The sequence below is a fragment of the Elephantulus edwardii genome, unplaced genomic scaffold, assembly GCF_000299155.1.
Source record: "Elephantulus edwardii isolate Elephantulus edwardi_28Jun2011 unplaced genomic scaffold, EleEdw1.0 scaffold00286, whole genome shotgun sequence".
In the NCBI taxonomy this organism is placed as follows: domain Eukaryota; kingdom Metazoa; phylum Chordata; class Mammalia; order Macroscelidea; family Macroscelididae; genus Elephantulus; species Elephantulus edwardii.
Genome location: NW_006400036.1, coordinates 2,053,573 through 2,072,792, shown reverse-complemented (window position 1 = coordinate 2,072,792; position 19,220 = coordinate 2,053,573). Strand labels below are relative to the sequence as shown.

At 49.0% G+C, this 19,220-nt stretch overlaps 1 protein-coding gene across 1 annotated transcript in view; it reads left to right on the top strand.

Annotated features, from left to right (window-relative positions):
• The window catches only part of NTN1 (netrin 1), a 254,176-nt gene that overhangs the window by 157,447 nt on the left and 77,509 nt on the right, over positions 1–19,220 (top strand). Inside the window, exon 2 of the mRNA XM_006900501.1 lies at positions 5,177–5,365. Within this exon, the coding sequence (XP_006900563.1) occupies positions 5,177–5,365 (189 nt within the window). The remainder of the gene's footprint in view (positions 1–5,176; positions 5,366–19,220) is intronic.

Below are 19,220 nucleotides of genomic sequence, written 5' to 3'. Positions count from 1 at the left end.
TAAGTCTCAGGTGCCCCGTTGTGCTGTAGGAATAACGCAGACCACCCCCCTCACACTCTACCCCAGAAGGGAGAGAAGGATGGTGGCCGTAGTCAGCAGGGGTCTTTCTGTCCTTCAGATTCCACAGAGAACCCCTGACCATGTGACATTTGGGAAGCCGGGGCAAGTGCCCTGGAAGAGCACACCTTTATCTGATTGGTGCTTTCTGGGCCTCAGATGACCCTGGGGGATTTAGGGTTAGTTCTCAAGATCTCTTGGGTGAGAGCCAATCCCTGCACTGGGGAAGTCCATGAAACCAGCGGGCACAGGCCCAGTCCCTGCTGTGTGCAGGCTCTGCTCGCCCAGGGAGGATCCTGGGACACCTCAGATGTGGGGTTGTCTCCTTAAAGCACTCCTGTTTGCTTGAGCAGACAGATGATAACTGGTTCTGGGCTCTGGCTGCAAGGATGCTGCGGCTCTGCTCCCCGTGATTGGTCCTTGCAGGGCTGAGTGCCCCCTTACTGTTTGTGCTGGGCACTGAGCTCACACTAGGGTGAGAATGCATCTGTTCTCACTCACAGCGACCCCCTGTGTCCACGGCGTTTTCACTGGCTGAGGTTTTAGAAGTCTGTTACCATGACTTTCTTCTGCATGTCCTCTGTGTGGACTCAAACATCAGCCAAGCTGTGTTAACTGTCCCTGCAGGGATGTAAATGTGGGTTGAATTGAACTGGCAGGTGGGGCAATATTTGTTTGCTGGGGGAGATTCAGAAAAAGAACAGTGGGCACTCAGAATGGGAGGCGTGCAGGACGGTGGGTCCCTCTCTCGTCTTGGTGGAGAGTGAAGTAAAGGACCCGCATCATCATGCCTGTTCTTACACCCTTGTGCTGGAGCCCCTCCTTGCTGAGTCTCACATGACAGCTGTCCTTGCGTGGCTGGGGGACCCCATGACCTGAAATCAGGTACAGTGTCCTCTTCCAACCCATGCTGGCTGCTCGGCAGTTGATCAGCTGTAGCCCCCTTCCTCTCCAAACACCGTTTTCCTAGCTTTTCTGCTCTGTCCAGGCCAGGTCCAGGCACTGGCTGTGGAGCAAGATTAGCCAGCTGACCTCTCCGTTCTCACAGAGCTGCCCTTTCCATTCCCCGCTTGAAATCTGATAATGAAACTAATACCCAATATTTTTGCCTGTGGGAGAGGCAGGAGATAAACAGGAAGGCATGCAGGATTAAGGTGTCTGTGGGGAAGGGGCTGGGAGCGCGCTGGGTGATGGGGGACACCTCTGGGTGCGGCTGACGGGTCCAGATGGGAGCGCCTCTGCCCGATGCATTTTTCCATTTGCACAGAGTAAATAAAACAAAGAGAAAAGAAAACAAGCTACAGAATTCTTTGCAGAAGTCTGAACATGGGCAGTTGCAGCTTGATGTCCGCCTGACAGCTTGGAGGAGGAGGAGGAGGGAGGGTGGCCTGGCTTTTGATGTCCAGCTCCTGTGTTTCCCTTTGTGTGACAAGTTGTTTGGGAAGGGCCCTTTGTTGACACAAGGTGTGCAAGGAAAGGAGACTCAGCAGAGCTTCCTCTTAGTGGGTGGGGAAGGGGGGCTTGGAGCCCGAACCCATGCAGCAGGAGACACAGGGCACCTGGAGTCCCCGTGACAGGGGGCCTGGGTAACATCAGCCTCCAGGAAGGACTTGAAGATGCATCCTGAGGTTGTCCTCTGTCCAGGGAGTGGCACTGAGTGCTCCGTCCACATCTCTGTCTTCAAACGAGTGTGCCAGACACTCTAACTCCAGTGCTTGTGCAAAGGGTCCTGGTTGTGACCGCAGCCCAGGCTTATCTCTGGCATTTAGTGATGCCAATGGGACCTTTCCACTGGGACAGAGGACCAGGAATAGGAGACCTGGAGAGAAGGTCTCCTTAAATTGGCTCCTTAATTTGGGACTGGTCATGTAGCCAAGCACTAACAGCTCCGCCATCATCAGCCTTGTCTGTCTGGGTGAGACAATGAGCAGAGGGCCCTGCATGTTGCACTAGAAGTGTCTCTGTAACTGACTGACTCACGTGCAGGGGCTGACAGTGCTGAGGTGCTGTCCTTCTGTGGCTTCATTTGGTTCTCAGATGTGGGTGCCGGTTGTCAGACTTGGGGGCATGAGTTGAGCCCTTTTGTGGATCCTGTAATGCTCCACCCATTTCAGTCTGTACCATAATGAACAATGCATGAATAGGAACTCTGATAAAAGTTAAGGAAATTTATCATAATACCAGAGAAAGGAAATGGATTTCTAAGTTACAAATAAAAGTAATAATGGAAACAATATTTGCAGCTTACAGGGTAGGAAAGAAAATGGCTTTTATCTGGCACATCATTCAGTCACTCGCTTTCATTGCCATCAAGTCAGAACTGACTCACAGCTAACAGTCCAAAGGCTGTAAATCACCCTGGAGGAGATCGCCCATCTGCCTCCTAAGAAGCTTCCCTTTGGGTTGACAGCACAATTCTTTACCCACTAGGCCACCAGAGTTTGTATACAAGAGCACTGCAACATCACATGCAACCACAGTATTAGAACACTGGGCAAATGGTATGAACAGGCAATACACAAGAGAGGGAAATATAAAAATAAACACATGGAGAAATGTCCAAGCTCACTAGTAATCAAAGACAGACAAATGAAAATCATGTGTGTTTTCTCCCCAATCCCTTTGACAAATTGGCAAAGACTTAAAAAAATGCAGATACCAAACACATATTGTTATTCTTCCCAAGGGTGTGGTGAAATAGGAGCTGTCATATCCTGCTAGTGGGAGTGTAAATGAACACAGTCCTTCTTGGGGACAATTTGGTATTTGGAACCAACTTAAAAACACGTAGATCCAAACTTTAACCCAGTAACTCCCTTTTGAGAATGATAACCGGGGCCCGGCTGCTGTCAGCTGCCCTGGAGGTGGCCCCTCACTTGCTCACACAATATGATCTGTAGTATTGTCAGGGGCTGGTGTGGAGAGGTAAGCTGTTAGGCATGTCTTCCTAGCTTGTCTTAGTCTGGAAGCTCTGCCAAAACCTGTTCAGCATCGTGGCAAGACACAGGCTTCCCTTCACAGAGGATGTGGCTGCATGAGAGCTGCACGAGCCTGACCCTGTCACAGAAAAGGAGACTTCTGTTACATTCCTGAACCACAGCTGCACCCCGCCCCCCCCTCGAAGCCTTCATTTTAAATCTGTCCCAGGATCCCACCATATATATCCACTCCAGGATGTATTAGACAACCTGTAAGAATTACCAAGAGTCCTATTTGGCATTAACAAATATTTACCACATTAATGAAAAGATAGGCTGCAAAACTAGGTCGAGTGGAGTAGGAAAGAATTCAGTAGCATAACAGGATCCAGGTTAATCCAGGTCTGATGGGGAAACCCCAACATTAGCAGTGATGAGGGCAGAGGGAGGTTTTATGCTTTTGTTCTTCAAGTGTATGGCTTTAAACATATATTTCTTTCTAACTTAAATAAAATGTGACTGAAAACCCAAACGCATACAGAAGCTGGGCATACTATGGGGTAGAGAGGGCAGGAGCAGACCACAATAGGACCTGCAGGGAGTTGAAGGCCCAGGAAGATGGAAACCAGCTGGACTCGAGGTAGTGGTGCCTGGCCAAGGGGAGCCCATGAGACAGAACAACTACAAAGAGGCACTGGATGCATCACACAGCACGGGCCATGTTGTGTGCTAGGGGAGCTCATGGCCAGTGTGACCAGGTGAAGCTAGCAGATAGTGGTGGAGGTGGGGCTGGGACATGGCACTGAGGACGAGAAAGATGAGTTGAGGTGAAGAGGGGGAATTGGAAGAAGCGTGTTCCAGGACAGACCATGGTGCGAATCCACAAAAGGCCAGGCTAGTGGTCCTTCCCCACAACATATTCTTGAACATTAAATCATTTTGTACACTGAGTTTCTCTTAACAGGGATGGAAATGCCTGGAAAAGAGTATGGTATTGCATAGCATGTTGAACACGATGCCACTTAATTGTGCATGTGAGGATTATTGAAAAGGTAGATTAATGTGTTAGTTGTATATTTGTTGTTGGAATCAGGTGTCCCTGAGTGGATTGTGGTGCCTGGTCACTCCATGTGTGCTCCATAGGGTTTCTAAGGCCATTCACAAGCATCTTAACAAGGCTTTTTTCTGAGGTGATTCTGAGTAGACTTGAACGTCCAAGCCTGTTTACCATTTGCACCACCCAGGGACCTGAGCAGGCAGGGAGACCACTGGAAACTGAAAGAGAGTGGTATTGAGGACACAGACCAGCCGTTGGAGGGGACCATCCCCGTGGTGGGGGAATAGTCCATGTTGATGTGGAAGGGAAGGTGGTTGTGGGGCCCGAGAGGCCTCAGTGGGCAAGCAGGAGAGAAAAGGGCTTCTAGGCTGGTGGCCAGAGCCTTGAAGGAGTGGGCAGTGTGTGTGAAGGTAGAGGTCCATGTCTTGCATATTGGCTTCTCTGCACTGCTGTGACAAAGTACCATAAAGGGAGTGGCCCTGGGCAATCAAAACACCTTGCCTCACTGTTTTGAAGTCTAGGGATCCAAGTGCAGGTACCAGCAGGGCCATGTTTCTTCCAAAGGCTGTGTCTTTTCCCTCCCAGCTTCTGGTCATCCCTATGTTCCTCTTCCTGTGGCTGACCCCTCCTCTGTTTCTGTCTCTTCTCCTGTTTGGATCAGGACCCACTTTCCTCTGATCTTAAGTTTCATCATTTTAACTGATAGCATTGTCATCAGCCTTATTTCCTAATAAGGTCACATTCACAAGTACCAGGGGCTCGGATTCAGGCCTGTTTTTGAGGCGGACACACTTTGGTCCATAGCACCTTGGCAGTAGTATGGTGTAACTGGGAGAGTCCAGCGTCCCCTCCCATCTATGTGGTGTGCGTGGTATGGGGAGGTGGGGGGACTAATGGGGTCTAGGTAAATGAACAGTTTCTGTTTGAGAAGGAAGCACAGGCCCGGTGTGGCTTAGGAATTGCTGGCTGTCCATTAACTGGGTGGTCTTGATGCCTTGTGGACATCTGCAGAAGTGGCAGACCTGGGCGCTAGCTCCCGCAGTGGGGAGAAGCGGGGACAGTGCCTGGGCTCCCACAGGCACCTGCCCTGCCGCGTCCCTGTCCCCCCTCTGCTGATGGCCTCTCCCTCTCTCTCCCCCTGCAGCCTGTAACTGCAACCTCCACGCCCGACGCTGCCGCTTCAACATGGAACTCTACAAGCTGTCTGGACGCAAGAGCGGGGGCGTCTGCCTCAACTGCCGCCACAGCACAGCCGGCCGCCACTGCCACTACTGCAAGGAGGGCTACTACCGCGACATGGGCAAGCCCATCACCCACCGGAAGGCCTGCAAAGGTGGGCGGGGCAGGAAGGGGGGTGTGGGGGCCAGGCAGTGCGCCCCAACATCAGCTTCATGGCTTCCCACTGTCCTCCTCCTATGGACGTGAACTGAAACTATCTCTCTCTCTCTCTCACACACTCTCTCTCTCTCCCTCCCTCCCCCACCCCGTATTTGGAGGTGCAAGCCAAAACAAAGGGGGCCTGGAGACCTGGCTCAGAGGAGAAGGTGTGATCCCTGCTGAGGTGCAGGCTCCCGCCCCGCCCCCGCCTCACCCGCACAGGTGTGCTGCATTCCAGAAGAGCCCGGAGTCAGGTTCACCAGCTTAGTGTGGGGACAATGGGCTCCCTTTACCGGACCCACGCGCTTCTTTGGATGTGTGTGCCACCCCCACCCCGGCATAGACACACACAGTTGTAGCCAGGTCGGCAGCTTCAGGGGGTAGGGTGGCAGAAGGAACGTTTAATCCATCTGCAAATAGGTTTCCTTCTCAGGACAAAAAAAAAAGAGAGAGAGAGACGGGAGACTATTTTCGTTCATTGGAGCAAGTACTAATGCTCTGACTTTGAGCGGTTTGTCTGTTTCCCACCATCAAATAGGAAGCAGTGGGCAGATGACTCAGGGGCCAATGGAATGGGAACACCACCATTTAAGGATGGCCTGGCAGTCTGCTTCTATAAAGATTGTTGTTATGTACTACTGAGTTGGAACCAACTCATAGCTGAACCTTCAGGGAGTTTGTAGAGGCAGTAAATCACACGAGAGGAGCTTACCCATCTTCTCCCTCAGAGCAGCTGGTGGATTTGAACCATATGTCTTTGGGTTGGCAGTGCAGCTTCTTACCACTAGGCCACCAGAGCTCTCTCAGGGTTACAGCCAAGAAGATCCGGTGGAACATGCCTGTTATGAAACCCAGGGGTCACTATGAGTTAGAATCAACTCAGTAGAAATGAGTTTGGTCTTTTTGGTGTCGGGAGACACTTCCCGTGAGCTTTTGGGATTTCAGGAACCAAGCCTCTCCTGGTTTAGAATGCGTAAGACCAAGGTCTGCTGCAGACACCACTTCCTGAGATGGTATTTCTCTCAGAGCACTTTCAGGCCACAAGCTAGCATGGGGTGGGCGGGTGGGGCGGGTAGGGGACCATTATGTAAGCCTTGTGGACCCTACCGCAGGAGAGACCCATACTATGCAGACATTAGGCCCAGATGTTGAGTGACAGAACCCATGCCCTGCATGTGGAAGACCAGGGTTTGATTCCCAGCCAAGGCACCTAGCGCACAGCCTCTGCTTCTGTCAGTGGAAACTTTGATGCTTTGATGCTGAACAGGTTACAGAGGGGTCTCCAGACTTAAGATGAGGAAGAAAGTTCTGGCAATCTATTGTTGAAAATTAGCCTTGAATGCCCTATGAATCACAGCAGACTCTTGTCTGCCCCAAAGTGGCCACAACGATGGACTCAGACATGAGTGACTGTGAAGATGGCCCCAGACTCGGCAGCATTTTGTTCTGTCATGCGTGCAGTTAACATGAGACTGGGGCCAGCTGGACCACAGCCAGTAACAACAATGGTGACTGCAGTAGACGCCCTTCTGTGGACACCACTGGGCCTTTAGATGAAGCAGAGTCTCGTCTTCTGAGGAGGAAATCCACCAGAGGGAGGGCACTTGTGTGCAGGATAGACTGAGTGTTGTGTAAGGCCCTCCCTGTGCAGCAATTGCTAAAATTTCCAGAATCACAACAGCAGAACTTAAACCGAGTGCCTGCAGTACTGAGGCAGGGACCTTGTGCAACTGACTGTATAGGCTGCCATCCAAGCTTCCCTGGGACACTTCTCCCAATAAAACTGGATCCCCAGGATGTGTCCTTCAAAAGTCCTTTCAATTCAGAATGAACAGAGCTGAGTAGCATGGCTCCCAGGAGATTAGCAAGCACCCCTTTCAGATCGGCAGACTTGAGGTTGCCTCTGCCAGTTGCCAAGAGCTCTTTGAGCATCGAGGTAGTGGACCACTTCCCTTGCAGAGAACAGCTGAGCAGGTGAGGATCCACAGGAAATTGAGCCACTGGACGGGAAGATTGCCTAGCCAGTGGGACCAGAGAAATGCGCGTGAAGAGGGACTAAACCCTTTCCCCCTCATCAGTGATGGTGCCTGGCCCAAAGTGTCCACTACCTCTCTTTTGGAGAAAATTGATGCCAGGGTCATGTAAATGATTGGCTTGAACATAGATTCCTTGAGGGTTTGGCAAAGACATTCTCCTCAGCAGAGGCAGTTGTCCTGAGCAGATCGTTCTAGGCTGCTGTTGGACTGTTGCTGTCTTCCCTGCTTCTGCCTTAAAGCAAGCAAACCATATAGAGACAGGAGTGCACAGGGTCAAGATCACAGGACACTTGTCCCCCCACATATTCTCCACTGTTGCTAGGTGAGGAGCAGGGGACATGCTTTTCCTCTCAGTGTTCAGAATAGGAGATGCCAGGAAGCCACAGGGTCCTGGGAGCCTGTGAGGTCATCCTCTGCTACCCTGGTTAACAGAATTGAAATGCTCCGCCGCCTTTTGCTGGTTTCCAGAGGGACAGCTGTGGCAGAAGAGGAGGTCTTGTTTTGTCTTTGACCGCTGTGACTATGTTACTGGGTCTTCCCTCCCAGTTCCTGCCCCAGCTTTTATGGGAATGCTGGGAGAAGAACCCACAGGAGAACGCCTAAGCGTGGATTTTTCCAGAAGGGCGTTACTCACCTCCCTGTCAAGGAAAAGTTGCAGGAAAGGGCGAGGCCTTCAGAACTACCTGACTGGTAAGGGAAGACAATGCCTTCAGGATTCTGCCACCTGATTGGTGAAGAAAAGCAACAACTGAGCAGCCCTACCTCTAATTGGCTGAGAAAAAGCCTTACTCAAAAGAGCCTGCTAAGTGATTGGTGAGGAAAAACATTAAAAAGATAATCTGTTATCTAATTGGTGAGAAAAATACACCTGGAAAATCCTGCCATCTCCTGAGAGTTCTAGATCTTCCTCTTCCTCGGCTCTCCTTGTTTTGGTGTTACCACCTTTGGGAACGTAGGAACTTTGGATTCTATGTCTCCCCCCACCCTCCAGGGCACAATCCCTATCCAACAGAGAGACCTTGAGATATTGACTGAGCCAGCTTTAGACGTTCTTACGCTGCCACAGGGTACTCTGCCCTGCCCTCCTGGGCTGAATGAATGCTTTAAAGGAATGGGTACCTCTGGTGGAGGATGTTAGTATCTTGGTCTCTGAGATAAAGACAGCAAAATCCTGTGGCAAAGGAGTAGGCCCAGGCCCAAACCTCTTGAATAATTCTCATATGGGCCTCAAGTGAAAGCTGCGTCTCTCTGCTGTTTGAGACAAATTTCAAGGAGATAGGAGATAATGGGCAGTGGCTCTGGACTCCCAAGTTGGCATTTGCCTCTGCGGATTCTTGGGGATGATCCTTCAGCCTATCCAGGGAGCCCCAAGGACACCCCACACCCCAGCCGGAGACCAGCTGGCTCAAGGCCTTGTTGAGTTTGCTTAGAGTCAGAGTGGACCCTGACGAGAAACAGCTAGAGCAAGAGCATCAGATTCCAGACGTTATTTGGGAGCCCTCAGTTATGAAGTCTCATAGCAACAAACTTGTTGAGTCCTTTCTCCCCACCCCGGGTTTATACCCAAACCAGGGCCGTGTTGCTGCCGCACAAAGGGCGTGATAAACATGCCCGGCGAACAGGCGGCTGCACTCCTCGCCATTCAGCGCGATTTCACAGCGCCAGGAAGGCCTCATTATGGAGTGGGCTGGCCTTCCAGACCCAGTCAGAGGAGATAAATCCTCCCTTCTCTCCGTAGAAAGGTTTGTGAATGATCGTCGTCCTGGAATCTGTCAAAAGAGAGGAGGTTTTGTTTGCTGTTTGCCTTCTCTATGGACTTTGGAGGCTCACAGTCTATAGACGTGGCCGTTTAACCCTTTCAGCCTTGTCTCCATTGAAAACCACACTAATTTATCATCCTCCCAAACCGTCTGTGATGGATAAAGACATTCCCAAATCTCTCGTGAGCCGAATTGAGATGGGAAGGAAGACATTAAGAACCACCTCCACCCAGCACCTGCACAAAAGGCCCGTGTTCGGTCCCCCTCCCGGGGCAGCCTGCTCCTCCAAGGCCCTGCCAGTTCCCATCTAGTGTACAGTTAACAGTGGAGGGACGGCTGCTAAGATGATGCCCACGCCCTAAGAAGGCAGTCAGAAGCATGTGCCGTCTGAATGTCTTCTCTGATTTTGACAGTGTGTACTTGTGCGATTCACCTAGCCCTTCCTCCTTACACATCTGTCCAGGCCTGAGTGGGAGAGAGGAAGCCCAGCGTGCCCCTGTGGCCCCAGAGGGCCGTCTCTCCATGCTCATCCTGGCTCCTTTTGCCCTTCACGTCATAATGTTATCAGCACATGCCTCTAACCGTCACAGTAGATCTCAGCCTGTGCTTGAGCTGGGGAGATTTTAAAATAGCAATGCCACCTGGAACAAAACTCCCCAGCATGGCTCAACTTTCAGCCACACAATAGACCTATAAGGTGATCACCAAGAGCAGGGAGGGAGGCACTCCTCAGAATAAACCAATCGCAGAGGGTCAAAAGAGTAGCATTTACCCAAGGATCTATAGGCCAGAAGATAGGTAGAGTGGAAGGATTAGTGGAAGTAAGAATTATAGGGAGGAAGTGGAAGGAGTTGGATTTAATTGTGGGTGTTGTAATTAATGCTACAAAACAAAACATGTATGAATGATGGAGTGGAAGTCCAGTGTGCTTTGTAAACGTTCACTCACATCACAGTTTTAATTTTAAAAGATGATCCCTGGCTACCCCAACCCTTACTAAACTTCTTCTAGGTGAGACCCAGGGACTCTTAGCTCTTCTGATGTGTTCCCAGGTTTGAAAATTACTGTAGTTGAAGTGAAGCTGTTGAGCGGCTCATAGTAATATCAGTAAAGGCAAGAGATGTATTAGCAATGAGTTTAAATACTTTCATGACTCTTTGATGAAAAGCATGGCGTTTATACCTTGATGTCTTGCTGGGCAGGGCTGGGAGCCCCTCTGGTGCAGCCTGGTGTTTCAAGTGTCCAAATCAGGTGCAGATACTCGACGCTATCTGTGTGTGTGAGTGTAAGCATATGTGTGCATGGTGTGTGTACATGTGTAGTGTGCATGTGTCTGTGTGTCATATGTGTCATATGTACTCACGTATGTATATGTGGGCACATGCAGGTACGGGGATGTGTGTGTGGATTTGAGGATTTGATCATCTACAAGTTTAGGACTGCACAGGTAAGGTTTAGGTATAGTACCTGGGACCATCCTTTCTGACTTTAGGGGAGTCAAAGGGAACGCTGGTGCCCCAGTGAATAAGGACTTGCACCCAAAGGCCGAACCTTCCAATCTACCAGCTGCTCCACAGCTGAGCAGTCCCCTCCCATGCTGTTTACTGCCTCTATAAACCAGCTGAAGAGTCAGCTATTAGTTGGTTCTGACTTAATGTTACATAACAACAACAGGTAGTGGTCACACAACCTAGAAAGGCCTACGTGCATTTCATGCCACAAGGCCCTTTCATGATGTGATGCCCTGGAACATTTCTAGTTTCTTCATAACTTTCTGAGTCTATAGAGAAGGGGCTGGTCATCTTTTGCAGCAAGATGCTCAGGGTCTGGCAAAGTCCCAGCTCAGGAAACAGAGACCATGACCGCAGGGCTGGGCTATGTTGGTGCAGTTAAAACCAAGACAACCTCTGATCGTGCAGTCAGGAGAAAACTGGTGGGAGCGCTAGCTGTGCTGGGAATCTCTTTCCAGTTCCCCCCAAGAGTAGTAGTAGCCTGGTCTCTAGATCTGACTCCATGTTTAAAGCTAGTGGGGCGCTGGGCAAGTCATATGACTTCTCTGGACGTCTGTCTCCACATATGTAAAAATGCATCCAAATTTATAGTCCCTCTGGCTCCGACACTCCACACTCTGCATATTCTTTTAAAATATTCGCCATCCTACAAGTACACTGTTCAGTGGAACAGCTTCCTGGAGCAGTGAGGTTCGTGGCTCAATGACAGAGAACTCAGAGAGCAGGTGCCAGCTAGAGGTGGTGCTGCTGTGTCGTCTTCACATGCAGAGTCCTCGGTCTGGAGCTTCAGCCCGTGTTGTCAGCACTCTGAGTCAGAATCTTCCGGGTCCAGCCAGGGCCAGGGCCTTTGTCCCTGGGTGTCAGTCTCCTCACCCTTTGGGCCCTGTCTCATCCCTGGATTCTATGCAGGAGGTTCTGGGAGCCCCTTGCGCTGGAGAAGAGGAGCCTCCTGGCCTCTAGTAGCATCCCTACAAGTGACTGGGCCCAGTCTGAGCCCAGGAGAGCAAAGGACATTTCCCTTGGGAGGCAGTGTGTGTGTTTGCTTCATGGAGTGCCCCAGACGGGGGTGAAGAGCTTTTCAAAACGTGAAACTGGGAGTTAGTTACTCAGACCCAAATTCAATTTCACTTCCAGGAAAGATGGCTTACTCCTAGAAGTCTGTTTTCTCATCTGAAACTGGAGATAATCATAGATCTGTATGCCTCCTGGGCTGATTACAATGCTGATCAAATGAGGTGGCACAGAAAAAGTTCTTGGTTAGCCATCATAGCCTGTACTCCTAAATGTTACTGTTTATTTTCTCAGGAGAGGGCGACAGTATAATACCCATACTGTTTACTGTTGACTGCCAGCACACGCGCAAATGTGACAATTCAGTGTTCAAGAGAACTGCCACTTACCCATAACTGAAGGACTTGGTCACAAGGTGTGCTGTGAGGCCAGTTCCCACAGGACCAGGCTGAGCCCAGGGATTCGACCTAATACCATTGCACACTCTTGATAAAGGATTTACACGCTTAGGGAGCAAAAATCACAAGTTGGCCAGCGAGATGAGCATCCTGCAGCTGCTTGGCCAGCCCTGGCTAGAGGTGGGATGGGCGGGGGTTCCTGCACATCCAGACATGATGCTGAGAGGCGCAGGACAGCATCCAGGGGCTTCTGATAAGCCTGGGCGGGAAGCCAAAAGCAGGGGCTACTGCTTCCCCCATCACCCTGTGGCTTAAGGCCTGATTGCTCTGAATCTCCTGTAGTGAGGTCTTTAGTTCTGAGTGAGCATGCCAACACACACACACACACACACACACACACACACACAGCATGTGTAGATAGAAACATAAAGATACAACCATGCATGCAGACACATACACATATGCATAGAGAAGCCACATGTATAGACGCAGACATACATATGCACATACACGTGCTTACCAGCATATCCACATACAATCATCCTGTGCAAAAGCATAACATACAGGCGTAAAGACACATGCATACACATAGTCACATCACATATACCCAGACACGTGTGGATGCGCGCAGACATAAAGTCACACATAAAGATACAAAAAACACAACGTACATAGATAAATAACAGGCGTGAGGACATGCACAGACATACATACAGATACATGTATATAGACATAGGGACACAGGCATGTATGCACACACACATGCATACAGATACAGACATGTGCGCGCGCGCACACACACACACACACACACACACACACACACACACACTCCGACTCTGGGAACATCTGCACGACCTGCGCCTTCGCCTCAGCTGTGAAACAGGTGCAGGAAGACTCTAGTTAACTAGCTCACGGAGGGTCAAATAACCCAGTTCAGGATTACAGCTGCCCTCCCCCTTCACTTCCTGCTGTCTGCACCTTGATCCAGAAGTGGCAGGGGAAAGGAGAGGTCGTGCAGCTTAAAACATTTATTCTTTTGTGCCTTGTTAGCAACTGCTGGGGAGGGGGGAAGCGTAGCAGTGGAGGAGGTTGACACAGACAGCTGACACGAAGTCTGTGGATTATCTGTGGATTTGCATTATCCTTGCTTCCTCATTAGCATGGAGGATTGAAGAGTGGAGAGTGTTATGTAGTTGAGGTTGCAGATGACCGAGGATATGAGGGATTACCTCACTTGCTTGCTCCATATCCCTTCCTCCAGATGCACAGTGTAATTGGAATGGCTTTTCCCCCATGGAAAGGGCAGCAGACCTACCCTGAGTTATTTCTGATGGATAAAGAGGCTGTTTGTTCATTGATTCCACACATAATGGGCACCTAACATATGCTAATGGAGCTCTGGTGGTGTGGTGGTTAAAGTCCTGCATGACCAACCCAAAGGTATGTGGTTCAAACCCACCCACCAGCTGCTCTGAGGGAGAAGGAGAGGCGATCTCCTCCCCTGTGATTTACTGCCTCTGAAAACCCTCTAGAGGGCTAGCATATAAGTTAGCTTCAACGTGACGGCACGTAACAACAACAAGAGCATGCGCTAAGTCCTAGGGTTCCAGCAGTGACTAAAATAGATGTGCTCCCTTGGAATTTGTTTGCTGGAGGGAGTTTGACAATAAAGAAAGAAGAGAATAATGTCAAGATAATTACAGGATCTGGGAGTTACTTTAACGGAATATTTGCTCATAAAGGAGTCAGTCTCTGTTTGATATTGAGGGAGGACTTCTCTGAGGAAAGGGTGATTGAGAGAGGAACAGGAGAGTGAGAATTCAACAGCCATGAGGAAGCTGAAGGAAGAACATTCTAGATAGAGGGAATGACCAGTGGGAAAGTCTGGAAGCAGAAGTGCCTGTGGGCCTGTGGTCTGAAGGGAGGTAAAGGAGGGGAGTGCCTGTGAAAGTGGAGGGAAGGCAGTCCACTCCCTCAAGGCTGGACAGGAGGTGTGCCCTCTATAAAAAGCACTGACAGTCACTGGGAGTGTGACATAAGTGACATTGTCTGGATTGCTTTTCAAGTAGCCCTTTCTGCAAGACAGACCACAGGTGGGGAAAAAATGTTTGTCGATCAGATGTTGGACGAAGGACGTGAGTCCAGGATATGTCATCCAGTTGCAATAGAGTCAAGTCTTCTGACTCATGACAACTCCACGTGTTTCAAAGTAGCTCTGTTCTTCACAGGGTTAGCAAGGCCGATTTCTTCCAAGCCTCAAAACTAGGCCATTCATTCAAGGTGTCTCTGCGGGGACTTGAGCCTCCATCCACCCTATTGGTTAGCATTCCAGAGCAATAACTATTTGCATATATCTGAGGTTCCAGAATATATAAAGAGCTTTCAGAATTCAACAAGAGGAAAACAAACAACTTAGTTTTTTTAAAAGCCTCAAACTCACTGCCATCTGTTTGGTTCCAACTCACAGTAGCTCTCCATTATATTTCCAAAGCTGTAAATCACAACCAGAGGAAAATGCCCATCTCCCTGACCCAGAGCCCCTGCTGGATTCAGACTGCTGGAGAAGCTCAGCTAGCAGTGCAACATGCTACGGGGGTAGGCCAGCAAAGCTCAACAACTCAATTAGAAATGGGCAGAATACTTGGTCAAACACTTGGAAAAGGAAATAATAGAGACATCATTTGTTACTGTTGTTGTTAGATGCCATTGAATTGACTCTATCTTACAGCAATCCTATGAACAACAGAGTGGAGCTCTGTCCAGTTCTTTTCTTTTTTTAAATTGTGATTTTTAACCATTTACAGAGCAGCAAGCAACAAATGCTCGCGAGGTTGGCTTATTCACTGTTGGTGGGAGTAAAATGGTGCAACCACTATGAAAGGCTGTTTGACGCTTTCTCAAAAAATTGACATTAGAAATACTAGTCGACCCAGCAATGCCACTACTGGGAATAGATCCTAAAGAAACCAGAACCACCATCCAAACATATCCATGCATGCCTTATCCTATTGTGCACTGTCCTCAGGCTCTCCCATGCGCTCAAGCCCATTGTTGCAGTCGCATACTCTGGCCCTCCACCTTCCCCAGCACAATACCTTCTTCCAAAGACTGCCTTCTTGACAACATGCCCAAGCGTGTGAGATGAAGTTTCACTCTCCTTGCCTAGAAGTAGCACCCTGGGTCCACTTCTAAGATAAACTTATTTGTTCTTTTGATGGTCCATGGGATATGCAATACTCTTTTCTAACACCACAATTTGAAAGCATCGGTTCTTTTTCTGTCATCTTATTTGTTGTCTGACTTTCACATGCATAAGAAGCAATTGAAAATACCATGACTTGGATCAAGTTCTCCTTAGTCTTTAAACTGGTATCCTTGCTCATTTGTTACTAAAGAAATGCAAATCAATACCACAATGGGAGAGAAATACACATCTATGAGAATGTGTAAAATAATTAAAATAAATAAATATATATACACTGATGTTTCCAAGCACTGGAAAGGCTATGGACAGCAGGAACTCTCACCCATTGTTGGTGAGAGTACAGAACAGACAGTACCTCAGAAAACCATGAGGCAGTTTCATATAATGTTAAATGTATACGGAAAAATGAAAATTTATACATGCAGTCCATGGCTTACACCATCCAATCTATAGACAACACAGTTTGTACTTGCCCTTTAATGTTCTGTGAATTTTCTCACATTTTTACACGATTGAACCAACTTCTACTTGCAACAGATTCTTCATCACAATCATGTACTCTTGCTGTGTGTATAGCTTTAAAATCACTTAAAAGACTTCAGGGCATATCTTGCACTAAACTAAGACTAAATACGATCTTTATTAAACTTGACCTCTGCTTGGAGAACTAGAGAATCAACGTAGGCGAGGAAGCCCTTGACACAGTGGATTAACACAGTGACCATGACAGTGGGCTCAGGTATTGGAGATGATGAGGATGGCACAGGATACAGCAGGGTCCCGATTCGTCACATCCAACTCAATTAGCACATAACAACAGCAGAAAACAAGAGCTGTATACTGCGGATCCTGACTTAGTAACACATGTAATTTAGAGGACGCACATAGTGTATGAACTGGTCACTGCCTATATTAATGCAAAACCCTGAAATACCACTGTGTACAGCAACATTAGGGAGCTCCGGTGGCCTGCAGGTTCAGTGGTTGCACTGCTAACCCAAAGGCAGGCAGTTCAAATCCACCACCTTCTCCGTGGAAGGAAAATGAGCACTTTCCTTCCAAGCAGTTTACAGCCTCTAAAAACCTGCCAGAGGGTCAGCTGTGAGTCTTTCCAACTCCTCAGTCCTGAGTTGACGTGATAGCAACATTGTGCATAATCACTAGAAACGACTCAAATGCCCATCAGTGATTACATGGATGAACAAACCTCATGACTTGAAAACTCTTTGGAGCGATTCTGCCTTACCGTACATGGAGTCACCAGGAGTCAGAATTGACTTGATGGCAGTGGACTTGGCTCTTTGGCTCCATGCATGTCTAAGTTTGCTTTGCTGGGGTTCTTAGGAGGCCCAGTGCTATTTAGTCCCACTGACTATGGTTAGTGGGTTAGTATGGTTCTATGGGAAATTCAAGTGCATACTCCAACAAATGGGAATTTACTCTCTCATTGTTTAGAAGACTAGAAGTCCAAATTCAAGTTACCAGCTGTAGGGAAAGTCTTTCACTCGTGGCTCGGGAGGAAGGCCCTTGGCTCCTTTCAACACCTGTGGCCCTGCTTCTCCTTGGAGCTCTCATATATCAAGACCAGTCTTCTCCTAGGTTAAGTAAGTTCTCAGCATGTGAATTCCACTTCTGATGGGCCTTCTCCACTGTTCTTTCTTGGGGGCACTAAAGTCTCCCTGCCTCTGCTTGCTTCTCTTTGCTTTTATCCCTTATAAGGTGAAAGGTGCTGGGCTGTGACCAAGTAAAGGTGATAACTTTTTAACCCTCTTTAACATAATCCTGCCTTATTAACCCTACCAGAGGAATGTCTATCTGTGTTTCATTGAATATGCAAAGACATTTGACTGTGTGGATCATGATAAACTGTGGCTAATTCTGAGAAGAATGAAAATCCCAGAACACTTGATTGTGCTTATGCTTGGACCAGGAGGCAGTCATCAGAACAGAGTAAGGAAATACTTGGTTTAAAATTGAAAAGGGTTTATGCCAGGGATATATCCTATCTCCATACCTTTTCAGTGTGTATGCAGAACAGATTATCCCGGAGTCTGAGCCCTATGAGGATAAATGTGGCATCAGGAATGCAGGAAGATTCCTCAACAATCTACACTATGCAGATGACACAACCCTGCTTGTTGAAACTGAGGAGGACCTGAAGCACTTGCTGCACAAGATCAAGAAATAAAGCCTTCAGTATGGATTGAATCTCAACATCAAGAAGATCAAGATTCTCACCACTGGCTCAATTGGCAGCATCATGATAGATGGTGAAAAGATTGAGATTGTTAACAGCTTTCGTTTGCTTCGCTCCAAAAATCAACACTCTTGGTACCAGCAGCCAGGAAATTAAAAGACAAGTCACACTGGGAAAATCTGTTGTCAGAGACCTTTCCAAAGTACTGAGAAGCAACAGTGTCAGTCTGGAGACTAAGGTGCACCTGATCAAGGCCAGTCTGCAATTACTTGATATGCATCAGAAAGCTGGACAATGACTAGGGATGATAGGAGAATTGATGCCTTTGAGCTGTGGTGCTGAAAAACAGTATTGAATATACCATAGACTGCTAGGAGAACAAATTTGTCTTAGATAGAGTGAGACCAGTCTACTCTTTGGAGGCAAGGATTCTGAAGCTTCATATGATAGACTTTGGACATGGTGCAAGGCAATATCAGTCCTTGGAGAGGGATGTCATTCTTGGGAGGGTGGAGGGACAGTGCAAGAGAGGAAGACCCTCGATGAGATGGATTGATTCATTGACTGTGGTAATGGGGATAGGTGTGTCAGACACAATAAGATTGGCACAGGATAGATTAGGTTTTAGGGCTATTGTACGTAGGGTCGCTATGAGTCACAGGCGACTCAGTGGCACATAACAGCATTAGCTGTAGGCAGGGGCTAAGGCTTATGGCACATCCCAAAACGGAGGGCAGCTACATCAGATCACAAAGAACTGAAAGCCAGGGCCCAGTCAAGTTGGCAGGTAATTTTGGAGGACACACAGTTCAGTCTCTGAATCCCAGGGCGTGCTTTTCTTCACTGACAAACCAAGTCTCAACAAAAAGAACTTGGCCCAGCGCAGCAGGTCCCGTGCTAAGACAAGGCAGTCGTAGATGTGAGCATAAGTAGTTTGCTTGTCCTCTTGGCCACGGCACAAAAGTGAACAGTTGAAGTGGGAGTGGTGGTCCAGCGGGCAGGCCACCACCCTGCTTTCTCTGGAGCCAAAATGGAAGCAAGCCATCGGCTGATGGATTGGAAGTGACCCGAGCGCGCATAGGCTTCCCTGCTTATGGATGGGCCACCCGTGGCCCCAGTCCATGTCCCAGGGTGGATTCCTGGCAGTGCAGGGCGAGGCCTGGCTCTCCTAACGCCCATCTGAAACCATTTGAGTCTCCCGGGCTGCCTGTCGCTGCCTGATGACCCAGAGGCAGGACAGGCTGGGCCTTCCTTGTCACTCGGAGGGCCTCCAGCTGGCCCTGCCTGTGAGAAGCCAGCATCTGCCTCGTTCTCAGGGGCTGGAGCTTCCGATTGCTCTACCTTGCTATTAAGGAAACACCTCGGGTAGCCCTCCTTTCCCAGGCTCAGGTGGGGCCCGTTCCATCCACAGAGGAGTGACCCCTCTAAAAACAGTGGCTGACTTCCAGGGAAATGGGAGTCACCAAAGGTACTTGCTCTGCCAGGAACTGTTCTGACTCGAACCATGTTCTCAGAAGAGTTAGGAAGACTCTCTGTCCTTTCTCTGTCCCTGCAAAGGAAAGCCCCACCTCACATCTTCATTTCTTCCCAGCTCAGCCCCACCTCTCCACAGCCCTGCCCACTGTGGTGGTCTGCAAGGGCGTGCGTGTGTGTGTGTGTGTGTGTGTGTGTGTGTGTGTGTGTGTGTGTG